The sequence below is a fragment of the Archocentrus centrarchus genome, chromosome 20 (genome assembly GCF_007364275.1).
Source record: "Archocentrus centrarchus isolate MPI-CPG fArcCen1 chromosome 20, fArcCen1, whole genome shotgun sequence".
Taxonomy (NCBI): Eukaryota; Metazoa; Chordata; class Actinopteri; order Cichliformes; family Cichlidae; genus Archocentrus; species Archocentrus centrarchus.
This window is the reverse complement of record NC_044365.1, coordinates 8239872-8258223: the sequence shown is the minus strand read 5'-3', so window position 1 is coordinate 8258223 and position 18352 is coordinate 8239872. Positions and strand designations below refer to the sequence as shown.

General features: G+C 41.1%; 1 protein-coding gene across 1 annotated transcript in view; it reads left to right on the top strand.

The window, feature by feature from the left end:
* The first annotated feature begins 6358 nt into the window (after positions 1-6358).
* The window catches only part of lancl2 (LanC lantibiotic synthetase component C-like 2 (bacterial)), a 28066-nt gene continuing 16072 nt past the window's right edge, over positions 6359-18352 (top strand). The window contains exons 1-5 of the mRNA XM_030757021.1: positions 6359-6575; positions 7409-7611; positions 13491-13608; positions 14165-14372; positions 14756-14903. Coding sequence (XP_030612881.1) covers positions 7459-7611; positions 13491-13608; positions 14165-14372; positions 14756-14903 — 627 coding nt within the window. The 5' untranslated portion in view covers positions 6359-6575; positions 7409-7458. The remainder of the gene's footprint in view (positions 6576-7408; positions 7612-13490; positions 13609-14164; positions 14373-14755; positions 14904-18352) is intronic.

Genomic DNA, 18352 nt, shown 5'->3' with positions numbered 1-18352 from the left:
TCTGAACATTTCATGTTAAAATGTGTTACAGATTGTGGTTCAGCCGTTAAATTATGTCAAAGAACATTTTGAAAAGTCTGAAATTTGGAGTCTGACTCTTGAAATATTTTTCCACTGAAAATCACCTAAATGAGTCTCAGTGGGTCGACCCAGAACTGAACCCGCTCGAAGGAATCGTAGGTGCATAATGGATCGTGAATCTGTGTCCGAGTCACTTGCACAGCCATCTGGAGCTGTTCTGGATCCATTCATAGTGGCTTATTTTGTCCATTTTGACACAATCTGTATTCCTTATTTAAAATGTCTCATCCTTCCAAAACTAAACTGAAATATCCCAAATCCATATAAACGCTAGTCAATCTGCTGATTGAATTAACTCTGGGGAAACTCAGAGTTGCCGGTCTCAGAGTTGATCAACTCAGAGATTATTTTTAAGCTGAACATGCTTCCTGGAATAGGGCCCAGAACAGACTGTTTACTAATGATGCTCATATTAACCATGAATATCTGCTGAGAGCAAGCTGTCTCCACCTGCTGGTCATCACGCACATTTGAAGAATGACGTCAGCTCTACCTGTACACAGAACATATGAATAAAAGTCAAAGTCGATGTATCAATAAAGTCGAAGGATTTTACAGTAGTCTGAACATAATATGTACCTCTGGAGTCAGAAAACCTCAATAATACTGGACATTAGCTTCAAAATTTCAACCTGGTCTTTGGGCCCTTCCCCACTTCCCCATCTCCAGGCTCATTAACCCAGCAGTTACTCTGCTGTGATTAAAAATTATATATATACTTTAGTTTCTTATTTTAACTCCATTCAAATCAATTCAGTTTTATTTATATAGCCCCAAATCACAACAAACAGTTGCCTCAAATCACTGTATGATTTAGACTGACCTAAAAGAGCTTTTGCCTCCATATTTGTTTTTAAAGCTGCAGAAACCTCTTTAACTACAGTACATTTAGCTTAAGAAATAATATTGTACTTAAGTTTTATGCTTTAAATTAGGAGTGGCCCTTATATTGATCTTGTAAGCAATAGGTCATTCATTAAATCATAAGAGTGTGATTAATTAAATGACTTTGGCAGATATGAGATGTTGCTTCACAACAGTCTATTTGTAAGCATATATTCCAAAGTATTAAATCAGTTGATTTTAAATGTTTGATTTTTGCCTGGTTTCAAAGAACAAAAATGGAGATTAAAATAACCCCCTTAAATACTGTGTCAACTTTGAATTAGCGGCATCTTGCCAGTTATCTCACATGCAGCATTGCATTGGTCATTGATGTATTGAAATAAATACTGACTCAGGGCACACCGTTTTACAATTATCAAGATTTAATATTAGCAGTCTATAGGCCTTCAACAGTGTAATATTAGTATATACAAGCACTAGCATCCTCCTTCTCTCCAGCTACCAGGCACAACTCACCACCAGGTGGTGATAAGTCAACATTATTTAAAGCTGTTCACTGGAACTCTCCAAGGTAAAAGAGATGTCAGTGCAAGTGAGGGAAGCTATCATTAGGCTGAAAACCCACATCAACCTTTCAGAGAGAACTTCAGGAGTGGCTGAGCCAATGATCTTGTGGAAGGAAGACAACTAAAGTAGATGATTAAGAAAAATTCCTTCACAACAATTAGGTCTCTTCATTATGACACCACTGACAGGTGACTGTGGACACATTCTTTCATTCATGTTTGTAGAAACGGTCTGAATGCGGAAGTGCTGGGTTTGATCCACCTGTGGCCGTGGAAGTGATTGGAACACCTGAATTCAATGCTTTGTGTGGGTGTGTGTGTGTGTGTGTGTGTGTTGGAAGGGGGGGGGGGGGGGGGGGGGGGGGGGGGGTAAAGGGTGGGTTAAAAATAGATAAAACTGTAAATCTTTGGATTTGTGGTCCCTGTGCTCCTAAAGCTGCCTCAATTACTGTCCAAAATATTCTAAAACAAAGAAAACTGGTTCATAAATGGCAGAATGTGCATAATAGCAGATTTTGTTATAAAGACCTTTATGGGTTATTGTTGAATTGTTTTATGAATGTGACTGATTTTGATCAGAGGCTTCACATAGTTATGTTAATTACAATTTGTCAGCTAAACATCAGAAGTTCAGAAAAGACAAAATCAAAAGAAAAGCAAGTTTCCCCAAAACATTTCTTGAACATTGGTGAAGGATGTGTTTGTATTCACTGAAGTGAAATATTAACTACAGATTAATGTTCTGAACATAGAAAGTTTGGAACAGTGAAATGTTACACAGTGGAGTGAGTGTTCAGCATTCAGCTAACAGAGTGTAAGTTGTTTCAGACCTGATTGTTGCTGCAGACTAAAAGCTGAGGAGTCATAACTGAGGCTGAAGCTGTCACAAGAGCTCAGAAACAGGCGACTGGATGAGAGGTGAGGTATCCACAAAACCTTAAAGAGGTCCAGTCGCCTTTTTTCAAGCTCTTCAGCCTCAATAAGTATAAATTAAACAGATGCATTTAAGTTAATGTTACTCACATATGTTAATAATCAAATAAATTAAGTTGATTTAATCTTAACTTTATTTACTGGAGTGTTTAAAATTGAGTACTTGAGTTTCGCCTTGAGGCGACTGTTTGCTGTGATTTGCCGTTATATAAATAAAACTGAATTGAGTCAAACTGAATTACTTTTATTCCCTTAACAAAATTATATATTTAATTGTTTGAGTTAACAACACCAAATAAGTGAAGGCAATCGGTTTCCTCAAACATCTGAGACAAACGAACTCAGCAGGTGTTACGGTGCAGAAATGTAACAACAGCTGTTTAAAATGAAAAGTGTGGCTTACATGTTAAATAACATCCACAGAAATATTAGCAGAATATTAAAATCTTTTGAAGATTTTAATAAAAGTGCAGAAAATGCATTCAGCATGTCAGTCCAGAGCACGTGACCTCCCTGTAATCTTTACAACATGCAGATATTTCATATGCATGTGCACCCCAATGACAGCACCCTCCAGTGGTCACCGTGCGTACAGCAGTGGAAAGAGTTCATGATACACTGTGATGGAAATTTGGATTTAATTTACCTGATTAAACCTGCAGCGACTTCCTGATTAATCAGCACTAATTTAGATGCATAAGGTTTACCTGATGTATTTTGTCATGGTAATTGTACCTCCAGGGAAGGTAATAATAGCTCAACACATAAAATCAAATCAGTCAGTTCTCCTGGAAAATGCCACCATTCATGGAAGAAGCTGGGACGCTCTGACAGTCACAGGCTCACTGAGCGATCTAGACTTTGAGAAGAGGAAACTTTTTTTTCCAAAGCCCTTTTTGATGGCAACATAAATCCAGTAAACAGACCATTAGAGTCTTGGAAGCTGCTTGTTGACCTTATGGAAGATTTTCAAAGCTTTTTCACTGGTTTGAATTATGTTTTTTTTCTTATAAATACTGTTTAACATGCCAAAGCTGAAGCTGGAGAAAAGGCTAAATGTGTCTTTATATAACACAAGAACACGTCTGAGGAGCTCATTAATGGAAAACCCATTAATGAGTTCTCCTGTGCTCCTTTCAGCCTGGATTATATTTTAATGTTTCATATGTTCAGAATTACAGTTTGTTCCTCTAGACCTGTGTATCAGCTGTTATGTGATTCTATGCATGCAGTTTTCATGTGACAGCATTTACATCAAGCTCCAAATAACTACCTAGTGGCATTTGAAGATGGCTGCTGTGGCAGAGACTTGCTTCTGGAAGGACGTCGGTATAACCAAAGTTACACATTGTACCGTCTCATTGCTTTCAAAGGTACTAAACAAAGACAAGAAGGAAGCGTATTGTGTCATTTTGTCCTGGACCTGTAATTATGGGAATAAATATTTTTCTAAAATGTGTCATTATTACTGGAGTCTGGTGTTTCTTGTTAAACTGGGCACAAATGCTCGTTATAGCGACAGTAAGGTTGAACATTATTTAGCTACACATTCACTCAACCATCTGTTATGCTCACAGGTGGCACCCAGCATTCATATATTAGTCCCACTGTGTTCTGTATGATTGTTATTGTTTAAAATTTGCAGCAGGACTTGTGTGTCATTAAAGCGCGTACAGTTAGATGAGTTATCTTCAGTTGTGTTACCATGAGCATAAATAAGGGCAGCAGCCTTAGATAAAAGTAAGCTGAGCGCAGTGAGAAAGATGAGTACATGTCAGACAACAGAAGCATATCTCAGTTTAAAAAAGGAATAAATGTTTCTTGATATGACACTGACACTTGGATCAGAGAAGGTGGTTCCATGAGGCACGGCAGAAAGAGCAGGCGGAGCGAGCTGAATGAGAAGAGCAAATATTGGTTACATTTAAAAAAAAAAAAAAACGGAAAAAACATCAATGTTAATGCAATAACCTTTAAACATTGTCTATCCCATGTTTTATGAAGGGGTGGGGGGGGTCTAGAAGTGTTAACTCCATAGCAGTGACTTTATTGTGCCCTCTGATGCTTGGAGGGGGTGGAGGGTGTATGTATAAATATATAGATATTTTTTATCTTTTTTTAGGAAAAAAGATCAATTACTGACATTCTTGCCACTAATGGAGCTTGAGTATCATTTAGTTTATATTTTAGTCTTTCAAAGGGCAAAGTAGCAGTGCTAACTATGTCTAAATTATATCATCCAACCATTTATTTGATTCCACTTATCCAGGTTGCAGCAGTTTAGCAGAGATGCCGTTACCTCCTCCTCCAGCCCTTCTGGTGGTACACTGAGGCGTTCCTGAGCCAGCTGAGAGACGATGTCTCCAGCGTGTGCTGGGGACACTGCTGAGCTGGTGGCCTCAGGTTTGGAGGTGGTAGTTCTCATTCCAGATGCGCCACAATTGGCTGCAATCCACCTCGGTGTGAGCTGGAGGTCATGGCTCGATGAAGACAACAGAACTGCATCATTTGTGTTAATATTCTGAGCAATCATGTGAACAGCTCTGTCACAAGAAAGTCAGGACTGAGAAGAGTCCTCCCAATATTTAGAAGATATTAATTTGTCTTTTCTGTAACAGTGAATCTCTTTTACCCCCCAAATCAGACAAGCTAATAAAACGAATAGCCACATGGATGGGTTTGTATGTGTTTATATTTTCCTTCATTAAGATTTTGGTAATGAGATATTAAGCTTATGATGTATTTTTGGTGCCCTTGGAACACATAATTGTGTATAACTAAAGAAGTGAGCGAGGGAAACACACAGCTGTCCATCTCATCATTTACCTGTTCTTTCCACAACAAAAAAATAATCTTCTGGCCCTCACGCAGGGGCCTGATACATAATTCCCGTCTATAGGTGTGTATTGATTCAGCAGGAATAATATTAAATGAAAAAAGCTGATTATTTGAAGTGTTACCAAGTATCTGATTTTGTGCTTTCCTTTATACACACATTTCTACCAGAAACCAAAAAGCTACAAATTGCAAATTCACCAGAATTCAGTAAATGAAACGCCTGATGTTCAAAATTCCCTGGGGGAGGAACCCCAGACCCCCCATTTAACCTCCCCACAGTGCTCAAATGGAGTGTAGTCACATGGATTATGTTATTCTTTGGCTGAAGAGACTGAAAGTTTCACTGGAAACGAGCTTCAAACGGCTTTAAAGCTCCTGCTGTATGGAATGAAGCTGTGCTCTCACAAACTGTGAGGGCAAATACAGATGTGGGAACAGCTGGATCAAAGTACCATTAGTGCTCTGGTTGCACTATAGAGCTTGTGGTCAGCAGCTTTCAAAGGGGGGGTCAGTAAAGCATTTGTGTCTCTTGGAAAGTGCTGCTGAGATGCAGCTAAAATGGGCTCCTTTAGGAAAGGGATGACACCGAGAATAAGTTTTACCTTCTGAATTTGTTTATTAGACGTAGAGCCAACGCCGTTAACGCATTTCCTTTCAAAATCTTTAAAAAAGAGAGAAAAAGACACATTTGAAGCAGAGAGAGTAAGCGACAGAAAGGGACAGAAGGATGGATGAAAGAGGGGGAGGTGATTGTGAAGTGTGGAATTTGTTTGGAGGGAGAAGGGGAGGGGTGATGGTTTGCCTAATCCAGGCAGCACAGCATTACACACCAACACCATCTGTCACCATTCACATTTGGAGTCAGCTGCCGGACTATGGCTGCTGGGTACTAAAGGGTACTGGGCGGGTGCTGGAGGGGAAGTCTGGGTTAGTGAGGTAGTTACGACGCATCTGTACAAAGCATTCAGGGTTTCTCTCTCTCTCTGTGTGTGTGTGTGTGTGTGTTTGTGTGTGTGTGGGGGGGTGGGGGCTGAAGGGGGTATCTGTGATTTGGCACTGGCAGTGCTCTGATGTGCGCTCAGTGAGAAGCAAGGAGGATGCTGAGGAGGGAGAGGCAGGGAGAGATACGGTAATGCGGTGACACATGGCTGCCTGCCTGTGCGCTTAGACTGCGGCTCCCACTTCTGTCCACTCACCGGAAAACAGGGGAGGCTGGACACTGGGATGCTGAGAGACGCTGCTCGGAGGCTGGAGGCTGCCGCAACCGAAGACCCTGCACACTGCTGATCGGATAGCCTGCTGAGCTCTTTGGTAAGCCCAATTTTGGCTCCACCTGGAATTACCTGCAGTGTTTTAGCATCGCAGCCGGTGCTGCTAATATAATGACCTACTGCTTGATTACAGCAATGCCAGTGCAGAAACAATTGTTCTCTTTTCCCACTGAGACACTGGAGCTGCGTCTCATTGCGCCCACTTAGGCGTCACATTTTGTTCCAAAGAAAACAAAGGAGGTGTATTTCTCGTGGCTCTACAATAATCGGCATATATATTCATTTCATAATTTAACAAAAGTCGAGGGCCTGTGGGGAACACTTAACCTGTCCAAGGTGACATTCATTAAAGTTTTTTCCTTGATGTTAAATATAATACTCCATTCATTTTAACTGTCTGAAGTTTGTTTGTAATCTATTTAAAACTTCCATCTCTAGTTACAGCCAGCGTCCTTTCAGTCTGTGTGATGCAAAGAAAATGAATTTCTCGGGGAATAAAATTAACTGCCAAGTAGAATATGACTAAAAATGAGTAAAAAAAAAAGAAAAAAGAAAAGAAACAACCGAGACAGAACGATAAATTTTAATGTTAAATGAGTAACCCAAAACTTCAAACCCTATTTTGAGTTTATGAAAATATAAGCATGGTTTGATCTGCAAGCTTTTTTTTTTTTCGTTTCATCCATTTAAAGCATGCCGTCCTATAGCTGGCTTCTTTTGTACAATAGCATTAAACAAAATATTATAACTACATTATGAGCGATTTTATGGCCACGTTCTATTTTCAGACTATTATTTCATATCATTTTGATGTGGTTTTAAGAAAACAGTTCTTTGATGCGATTTTTTATTTCCACTATTATGGCTCTACAGCGTGCTGGGACATTTGGCCCCGGCGAGCCGCCGTAGCGATTGGAGATAACATGTCCAAGCGACTGAAGCTGATCTCGGCTACAGAGGCAGAGATGGAGGAGCGCTCTTTTTCAAACCCATATCCTGACTGGGACCAAGGAGTCGTCACCTCCAACTCCGGAGCGGATGTAGTTTGCGATGACCCGTCTGATGGAGAAGGAAATGTGAGAAGTTGTTTTTTTTGCACTTCACATTTTGATATTTACATCTGCTGACGTGCTAATAGAAAGTAGAGCTAGCTTGGCCCAGGTTTGTCACTATTTGTTGTTATTGTTACTGTTATGGAGGTACGTGACACTGAAAGGGATTGGCTAATGTTAACGGATATAATGTCTTGTCTCTGCATCTGCCATACATCTGAGTACGTTAATGTTACAAAGCTAATTACTTTTTTCCGAAGTAAAGCTAAAGCAGGCGTTCTACTTTCTGCGTCTGCGAGTCCTCTGCGTGCGTTTGGGTCCGAGTGACATAAACTACGTAAAACTACGAGACTCTGACCATCCGTGTCAGTGTCAGCGATTGTGCGGCCGGTGTTCTGCTGAAGCGTAATTTATGGTCCCGCAAATGTGTGTGCGCGTACACTTTCCCCGTCGGGGGAGGGGTTTTCACTCCCACCCCAGACGCGCTCCCACGCAGTGCTCGAAAATCTATCCATTCATTCATTTTCTTGCTCTTATCCAATTCAGGGTCGCTAAGGGTAATTTATGGTCCCGCATATGTGCCCGTCTGCGTACACGTTGCCGTTCGGACTGGCGGGGAGAGGCGTTTTCACCCACTCCGGATGCGCTCCGTGCGGTCCTCCGAGATCCTAAGGCGCAATTTATGATCCAGCAAAGGCGACGCGTTTGCTGTTCACAGACAGTCCAGGGGGGATTGCCTGCAGATGGCTCTTTAGATGGAGACAGTACATAAAGTATGCGGTACAACCGTTGTTGTGTGGCCCACTCTTGCTTGTGTTGTGGGTCCATAAGCCAGCCACGGAGAACAGCAAAGTTCTAACATACAAAGAGCTGAAGTGAAAACGACTGCTAAACACAATGAAAAGTGTCCACTGCAGCCACTGTCTGAGCTTTTCATGCAGAATGTTTTGCTCTTTGAAGTCTTTTTTCCCAGTTCTTCCATTCCCAGTGAGCTTCCCTATTCCAGCCCACTTCTCCGTCAACATTCGGCAGACACTCACATCATCTGCTACCACACAAACAGTCAGGATGTTGGAGGACTGCACGGAGGGCTTCTGTGGTTGGTGACCTCCACCCCCCCTCCTCTGAATGGTAATATTTACGCAGACGGATAATTTGCTGGACCATAAATTACACGTGACTGTGCATGGCTGAAAGACCTCCATCTGATCACAGCTATCTGCAGGTAGATGGGCCATCCCCGGACTGCCAGCAGTCTGCGCACCACCCAAGTGAACCATGAATTCAGCTTCAAATAACCACAGTTGTGTCTGTCTGTGGAGGTATTTACCTACGGAGAGTCTATCCAGAGGGGTCTTCAACCACCACAAACATGCTTCTATACAGTCCCCCAAAAACCCAACTGTAGGTTGCTCGATATGAATGATGCTGTGCTTCAGTTGAATGCTGATTGATTGACAAGTGGGCTGGAACAGGAATGGGAGTGACAGTGGAGTTTGCCTGGTATGGGAGAAGTGTGAAAAACCATAAAAGATGGAAAGGATGAAAGTACAAAAAGTACAGACAGTGGCTGCAGTGGACACTTTCAGTTGTTTTTAACCTCCTGCAAAATAAAGTGGGAGGATATTGTCATCATACCATCCATCCATCAGGGCCTCTGTCCGTGAGGTTTTACCTTTCCGGTCTATAGACTCCAAAACCACAAGGAGTTGAGCCATGAAACTGAACATATGTGTTCTTTACTCTTCAAAGAGATGCAACACAATATTCATATTCCTGGATGTTTAGTACCCTTTGTGCACTTTGGCTGTATTTATCTGAAGTTTATCTGGGCTGGCTGTAGCTCAGGAGGTAGCTGAGGTCACCTACTAATCGGAAGGTTGGTGGTTTGATTCCTGGCTGCTCCAGTCTGCGTGCCAAGGTATCGTTGGGCAAGATACTGAACCCCAAGTTGCTCTCTGATGCAACCATCGGAATATGAATGTGTGTGAATGTTAGATAGAAAGCACTTAGCCATAGAAAGAAGTGCTTGTATGAACGTGTGAATGAGATATGTTCTATAAAGTGCTTTGAGTGCCCAAAGTAGAGCAGAACGTGCTAAAGAACCAGTCCATGAAGTGGAGGGCAAAGGACATGGAGGATTTCAGGCTGCTAATATATGCTAATGATATACAGCCTTTTCCTTGTGCCTGATTGGCTTAGCTTAACCATGTGATCTTATTGTGCTGCGTGATTGTCGAAACCTACTAGATTATTATTGACTGAAATGGAGAAAGTGGGGATTTCTCATATCTAGCAACTGACCTAGGTCACTGAACAGCTGGCAGTAGCTAGATAGTGCTGGGAATCCCAAATTTCTAGGTAAAGAGCCAGCCTCAGTTCTAGGCTGCAGCCTTATTGATTAGCCTATGATGCCAGCTTCTGATTGGCTGAGCATTGTCTAACATGTCGCTCAGGGATGACTCACTGCCGTAAATAGCATAAATAACAGACTGTGACTCAGTATTGAGCAATATTAAAGCCATACCTACTGCTCAATAAAATGTAAACAGCATGGTTGCCATATGATTATAGTGATGTTATACACAATGCATTTATGTCAGTATGATATCAGATTACGTAATATGGGTGCATTATGTAGTAATATTCCTGTACACACAAGTATATTACATGTGGCTTATTGTGTGTGTGTGTATGTGTGTGTGTATATATATATATATATATATATATATATATATATATATATATATTAGCGTAGTATACATCTTGTTCAAGAGTGCATGATGTACTTTCTGTAATTTGTTTATCATGGACATTTTTTGTGTCTGTTCTAGGATGTGGTTACCAAAAAGTATTTGTAGATATGTTAAAAATAATCACAGACTATCAATCTCTTACAGCATGCTTAGAATAGTTTTAATGAGCATTGGTAATACTGAAAACATATTTTTGCTGGAATATGTATTAGATCTTTACTAATGAGTATAATTTTAGGTCATTTAGAGTCCTGCAAGTGAAGGTAACGGATTTTTCCATTTACTCATATTAAGATGATATTTACCCGTGAAAATAGCAGTGTTCACTAAAATACCAGTGTCTTGGAAAGTTATTACAGAACAGAATTTGCTGCAAACTGAATGTTATGTGGTCCACTTTATTGGTAGGTCAATCAGCAGCCTTACACTTTGCTTTTTTTCATCCCTCTGAGAGAACAGTGACATCTGATATCAGTTTACTAATGGACAGTTACCTGCTCTTATTTTGAAAGTTTAGTCCATGGTCCATGATGTCATGCAGCTGCTTCTCCAGAAAGGATCTTGTCCTATGGCAGGACAAAATCCAACCCCACCATCCTGGATTACAGTGGCTGGAAGGTGCTAAAGATGATGAAATTAAAAAACAAGAAGAAATGCACTGGGCTTAAATATGCTCATCATATTATTTATTTATTTAATAGTACTTACCAAAATATCTCTAAATATACAGATATTCTCTAAAATAGATCCATTATCCATATCTAGTAATGAATTGTCCTTTGTATAAACTGTGTTGTGTTGATGTCAGAGCTGTAGACTCAGCATTAAAGGACTCATTCTCCTCTTTGGCTTTTCTGAACATTCCATTGTAATGCAGAACAGTAGCATTTATTCATGTGCTCTTCACTTTGTCCTCTTCCTCCACCACTGATCCCCTCATCTATGGTTGCCTATTGAGGTGACAAAGAGAACAGACAGCCTTGGTCATAATCCTCCCTGTTGGAGGACAGAGAGCACACTCTGGTCAGACTCGGTGGGTTTTAGCATTTAGGACTGTCTGCTGGGGGAAAAGGATTTTCTGATTTGGAGCAGGAGCCAGTATAGAGCAGACTGTTGTGTATTCATTGATAGGTGTGCTTCCTGGCAGATAATATTGCAAAATAGTTTGTGAATGTATTAAATTTAAAGTCAGATTATCTATTATATTTTATTTGTTTCTTTTTCTCATTTATTTATATCTTACAGTGATGTGTGTGTGTGTGTGTGTGTGTGTGTGTGTGTGTGTGTGTGTGTGTGTGTGTGTGAGCTGAGTGGTACGGACAAAAGTTTGTATTATGGTATTTTTTAAGCTATTATGGTTTTATGATATATCACAGCATCTTTATTGTTGTTATTTTTCTGCATAAGTAAGCAGGTTTTATAGATTTAAAATAGCTCAGGAGTGGATAAAGATATTGGAGCTATTAGTGCGAACAGACTGCAAACTGTCCTGACCATACTCTGCACCACTTACTGGACCGTCAGAGGAGCACGTTCTGTAACAGAAAAGTGACCAAATATGGGATAAACGAAGTATTATCTCTCTTCACCTCACCCTACTCTATCCTGCCTTGCTCATTTTAATGTCTTGATCAGCCTGTCAGGAAGAAAACTGAAGCTAGTTGGTCCCACTGGTGAGTGGATAGGATTGAATAAGTCATGCATTTACCAAATGGCTCCTGCATTCCTCTATTGCCACTTTTCCACTAGTACCTGCTCAGCTGAACTCGGTTTTTTAGGGTTTTCCATTAGGTGGTAGTACGTGGTAACAGGTACATTTTTAGTACCTACTCTACTACCTACTGAGTCAAGCCAAAAATGCAACATCAACAGACCGCGTGCCCCCGATTGGCCAGGCAGTAACGTCAATAGATGAGTCATGAGAGCGACTCCTTCACAAGAATCAACCCTGCAGGTTTTGAAACCCGGCACTGAGGGAAATCGCTACACACTAACCAACACAGACATTTTTGTGCTTGGTGGCTGACGACAGAGTCCAGAGGAAGCTGGACGGAGTGACCATTTTGCATACCAATGACATCACAGGATTTTCGGGCCACCTTGCTGAGGTGGTACTCGGCTGTAATGGAAAGCAAACAAAACTGAGTAGAGTCAAGCAGGTATCGTAGAAAAGAGGCATGTGTGTCAGTGAGAGAAGGACGCTGCTTTGATTCACACCATCGGTGATTCAGAGTGAATGGAGAATTAATTAACTGCATATTCACAATCAAATCAACCTTTAAACCAGGGCCTGACCTATGATGTTAAATTAGAGATGCTTTGGGCCTTGTGGAAAATAACCTAATTAACATTTGCTTAAATGATTCCTAATAAGGAGTTTAGGCCATGAGCTATTGGCTTATATCAGAGCATTTATTAGATTGAGCACTGCTGACAGAATGTTGGAAAGGGCACACTTTGAGACCTGTTGTGTCCTCGTGTGTTAGCAGAGCAGATGCAGACCTGCAGCTCATCAGTTCACTCGACCTGCATGGATGAAAACATCAAATACTGCTCTGATCCTGACTCAGGAAACTCAGGATTTGAAATGAAACTAGTGAAAATAAATGAGGAGAACAACAATTTTTTTTAATTTTTTACATTTAATTTTATTAATTTTGGCCCAGCCATCATTGATTATTTTACTGATCAATACTAATTCAATTCAATTTTATTTATATAGCCCCAAATGACAACAAATAGTCGCCTCAAGGTGAGACTTTTAATTTTGTTACATTTTATTTTACGGCGTTCGGAAAGCAACGTTTAAGTTGAGCCTGATGTTTCTTTACTTTAAACAAAATATCCTGGTTTCTAGGATTGGTATGAGATCAGAGCAACAGCAGATACCCACACACTTATGTCCATGAATCAAGGTAGGCTAGCTCATTCATCGCTGTGTGTAAACACATATGATTCTGTCTCCCCGTGCGTGTTACTTTATCTTCCTGCTGCTCCCTCCTGCACACACAAATGCAGCTCCTTTGTTCTGTCTGTGCCACCACACAATCAGCAGTTAGCTTTATAGCTGATGGATAATGCTGCTGGCAGGTTTTCTGGTGGAAACCCTCGACTGGAGTTTCTAAATGTGCTCTCGCTCCTCTTCAGGTTAGCGCAGCCTTTCAGAAGAAGGTCCAGAGTAAAATCAAAGATCTCCTCCAGCAGATGGAGGAGGGCCTAAAGACAGCTGACCCCCATGACTTCTCCACCTACACCGGTTGGACAGGTCTGTCCCCGACCACTATAAAAAATGTGAAGTGATAACAATTCTGTGATCCCTTCATCCAGCTATAGTCTCTGTTGTGTACACTTAGGTCTGTAAGTATTTGGACAAGGACACAGCTTCTGTAATGTTGGCTCTGTGCAACATTACTGGATATTAAATTAAAAAGACAAAAAGAATCACATTAACTGTTTAGGAATTAGAGCCATTTTTTATACAGTACCAGTCAAAAGTTTGGACACGCTCACCTTGACTGGTACTGTACAGTCTCCCATTTGCTGAGGCTCAAAAGTAAATGCAGAATTTACTTAGAAGCAATTTGATGGCCACCTGAGACCTGTTCCTTTGTTATTCCATAAGAAATTAAGCATGAATGAAGATCTGGAGTTAATTCCAAGCCTTGAAGTATTTGGTAGCTGTTCAATAGAACTCTTATACAATAGTACAACTCTTATACAATATACAATAGTAATTTTTGTATATATAAGGCAAGTATACAAAAATTACATCATTATCCAGATACTTATGAACCTAACTGTATGTATTCTTTTCACCACAGGCATTGCATTGCTGTACCTTCAGCTGCACCGGGTCTCACATGAGGCGTCCCACCTGCAAAGGGCCCTCGACTACGTCAAGAGGAGCATGAGGATCCTGAATGGGCGCAAAGTGACATTTCTGTGTGGTGATGCAGGGCCACTGGCAGTGGGTGCAGTGGTACACCACAAACTGAATAACACGACTGACAGCAAAGACTGTCTGTCCAGGTTAGAGGCTGGGACTGCTCGAGCTGTTGGATATTTATCTGAAAGTGTAAAAGAAGAGATGGGGCCTCTGGGAATATCACAGTGCTCCTGTGTGCTCTTCATATATACAGTAAAGAATATTTCAGACTTCTAGTTATTATTGCTGGCTGACTCTTATGGATTTTTAAGATACAGGCTAGTCAGTGCCTTTTTTGAGAGTTTGAACATTTTCCATGGTGTATTAATTCACATTTGCTGATGCAGTGAGTTACTACAGTGTTTGTGGTCATGGCAGTGAAAGAATGTGTCAGCCAGGGCTCCTGTGGAAAACACTGAACTAAGATCTTTGTGCTTCTTGAGCCATAACCCAGCTTCAGTCAGTGATTCTTGTGTTTCTCTGTCAGGCTCCTCCAGCTGCAGCGGTCGGTGCTGAGTCCAGACTCTGAGATGCCCGATGAGCTGCTGTACGGTCGGGCCGGCTACCTTTATGCTTTGCTCTACGTTAACAAAGAGATAGGAGCTGACACCGTGGATGAGAGCACCGTTACAAAGGTGAGATTCACACATACACACACCTTACTTAACATGCTCTCATCATTTGCATATTGCTTTTTGTGAATCAGTTACTTTCCCTTGATTACCCCCCAAACAGGAAGTACTTCCACAGCTGACTCTGCCCTTCTTTTTAATGAGTCGGAACAGAGCTATCACTGCAACTGCTCTAATCACCATCTTCCACATGTAGTTTCTGCTGTGCCATTTTTAGTTTTTCCTGTGCTTGTGGGATTCCTTCTTCTTTTTCAGCATGTCAGGATAGACTAGAACACTTAGAGCCTCGTCCTGCCCCCTTCAGTTCCAGAGGAATTGCTGCTTTGGTACCAAAGAAAAACAACTGTTGCGTTTTCAGAGTTTTGGTATGAAATAGGACCGTATTAGTTCTGACATTTGAATAGCAAACTTGGTTAGCAGCTGCATCCATGAACTGTGTGGGTTCAACACAGACACACGTATCTCCTAGTTAGTGTAAAGTAACAGGATAATAATATACTAGAACTTCAGTCTCCAAAACTGAAGAGCAGGTACCTTGGAGAGGGATGGCAGTGGATGACACCAGAGCACGGAGAACACAAAAGGACCTAAAACCACAATATACACACAACACAAACACACAGTGAATAATAATCCCTCCCTATTTGGATTATTTATTTAGGAACACACATGCATTGCAGAAACTGTAGGACCAGCTGTCCCTTTTTGGTATAGCGCCAGGCTGAAACATATATACTGTACTCTCTCACTTGAACAAACACACACAGGGTGACAAAAGGGGTGAGAGAGTGGGCAGCAGTGAGGATGCTAATGTCCTCAGAATTGGCAGATAAAGGTATTTTTATGGCTAAATAAGGACTAAAAACCTGAAGCCCTAAAGCCCCCACTTTCCTGCAGTGCTGCACTGCTGTTCATCTCACCGTCAGCTGTGCTCATATACCTGTCACCACACAGCAACACTCAGCACTCTGCAGGCTTTACCAAACACTGGCTCTGCTCCAGGGCGCTCTTTATAGATGCTTTTAATTTCATTTATTTTTTCCTGGGCCTCTCTCTTAGCATTATAACACTATTTAGACTATTACTGTACATTCAGATCTTCACTCTGTTTCTTATGCTCTTGTTCCTCTACTGCATTGGTGTGTGTGTGTGTGTGTGTGTGTGTGTGTGTGTGTGTGTGTGTGTGTGTGTGTGTGTGTGTGTGTGTGTGTGTGTGTGTGCGTATGTTTATAATACCTTGTGGGGACAATTTTCCTGACATATACTACGTTGTGGGGACCAATTGCTCCTTGTGGGGACTGGAACCTTGTCCCCACAAGGGGAAACCCTGTTTTTGGGTCAGGGGTCAGAGTTAGGGCTAAGGTATGAATTGAGTTTAGGTTAGGGTTAGGGTTAGGTATGTGATGGTTAGGGTTAGGAAAAGGGTAAAGGTAAGGTTTAGGCTGTAGAAATGAATGGAAGTCAATGGAAATTCCCCACAAAGATAGCAAAACACACTTGTGTGTGTGTGTGTGTGTGTGTGTGTGTGTGTCTCGGCTTTAAGAAAGATCTCTGTGCTTTTTGAGTTCTGAGTTTTTCTTCCCTCGTTGATTCCCTGAGGTGTGGAAGGTCAGCACTGAAAAAGCTGTTTTTGAGAAGTCTGAGTTACATTTATGAGCAGATTCTGTTTGGTGACAATCTGATGCAACATCTGCAGCTCCAAATAAAGGCAAAAATAAAGAGTGTGTGTGTGTGTGTGTGTGTGCGTGTGTGTGTCAGTGCTGACCTGTCAGCTCTTGCTGTTCTTCATACTGCTGTGTTAAAGTTATTTAAACTACAAAATGGGTTGAAAACCCTGTTAGATGAACAGTCCTAAATTATTAAGCTGCACCAATTGTGAGCTAAAAAAAAAAGGTCCAAAATAGGAAGGGCTGATTCACTGGGCTGCATCAGTGTAAAGTGAAAGGACGTGCAAATGAACAGGGGATGATGATGGAGGCAGTGCCGCTGCTGTTGTTGCAGAACTGTTTTTCTTTCAATTTCACTCACTCTGTCTTGCTTGGGGACATCATATACTGCTGACTCAGAACCCTGAGCCCCTGCAATTCCATATACAGTACTGTATAGGCTACTGTATATTATCTAAGCAGAACAGCCTGAAAAAATAGAAACCCACAGTAACTTGTAAAAATATCCTCAGCACAACTTTGAAAAACATTTCTTGTTAATTTTCCATGCTAAGCATTGCAGTGATTATGTCAGAGCTGGAGTTAGGAACTGTGAACATTTCCAGCTTCCTTCCCTGTGCTTCTTGCTGTTTTCTATCAAGCCGGAATGCTAACTTGGGATCTGTCTTCAATCCTAGCACACTGCCTTTTCTCGACCCGGAGAAGCTTCTGTGATGTTTTGCTCATTTTATCCTGGTGTTGCCCTAAAACGTGTACCTTCCAGCATTGATGATGGCTCAACAAACTGTTCACAGACAGTGAGTTCCTGTGCCCACGCAGTGATCTCCGTGACAGAATCATGCCTGTTTGTAATGTAGTCCCAGCTGAAGCCCCAAAGATCACGGGCATCCAGTATTGATTTTCAGCCTTGCCCCTTGTGCAGATTTCTCCAGATTCTTTTAATCTTTTGACATTATATAATGTAGACGGTGAGTCTTCAGTTTCATATCGAGGAAGGTTATCCTGAAATTGCTCCATTTGTAGACACAGTTGTTTTTGCAGATCGGTGCCCATCTTTACTTCTGAGAAAGATGTCTCAGAAGTAAAGATGAATCTAAACTCAGAAGTAAATCTTCTGAGTTTAGATTTACAGTTCATTGAATTCTGTTTTTATTTACCTGTTACAGAGCATCCCAACTTTCTTGGAAACAGGATTTATAATTCGTTGCATTGTGTAAGACGATAAACTCGCCAGGGCTCCTTTTGTAAAAGAGATTTTAAATCTCAATGGGATTTTCCTGATAAAATAAAAGTTAAATAAAAACTAAAAATAAAACCCTCAGAAGACAAAAATAACACCCTCAGACTGCAGCAATCTCCTTGAATTTACAGTTCATGTCTTAAATCGCTTAATCTCTTAATCTAGCCCAGCTTTAATACATGTTATCCACAGTCTTTAGCTCTGGAGTACTCTCAGAAGTTTTTACCACATCATATTAGTGGACTGATGAATAAACTCCCCTGATTATTCAAAAGGAACTATTTGTAGACAGGCTACAAAATGCCAGATGTGTAGTCTTATTATAATTGTGACTTATGTGATGATCTCTTTATGTTAGACAAACATGAAGAGATCCACCCAGTGATGATGTTTATATTTCAGTGTTGTTGGGTGGATGGAGGCACTGAGAGTGACTGGGGCTCTGGTGGTGACATCCTCACTGTGTGGCTTTCATGTCATGTATATTTCATGTCCACATCACCAGAATTATTTATACAACCACAGATAGGTGTGATGTTCCAGGG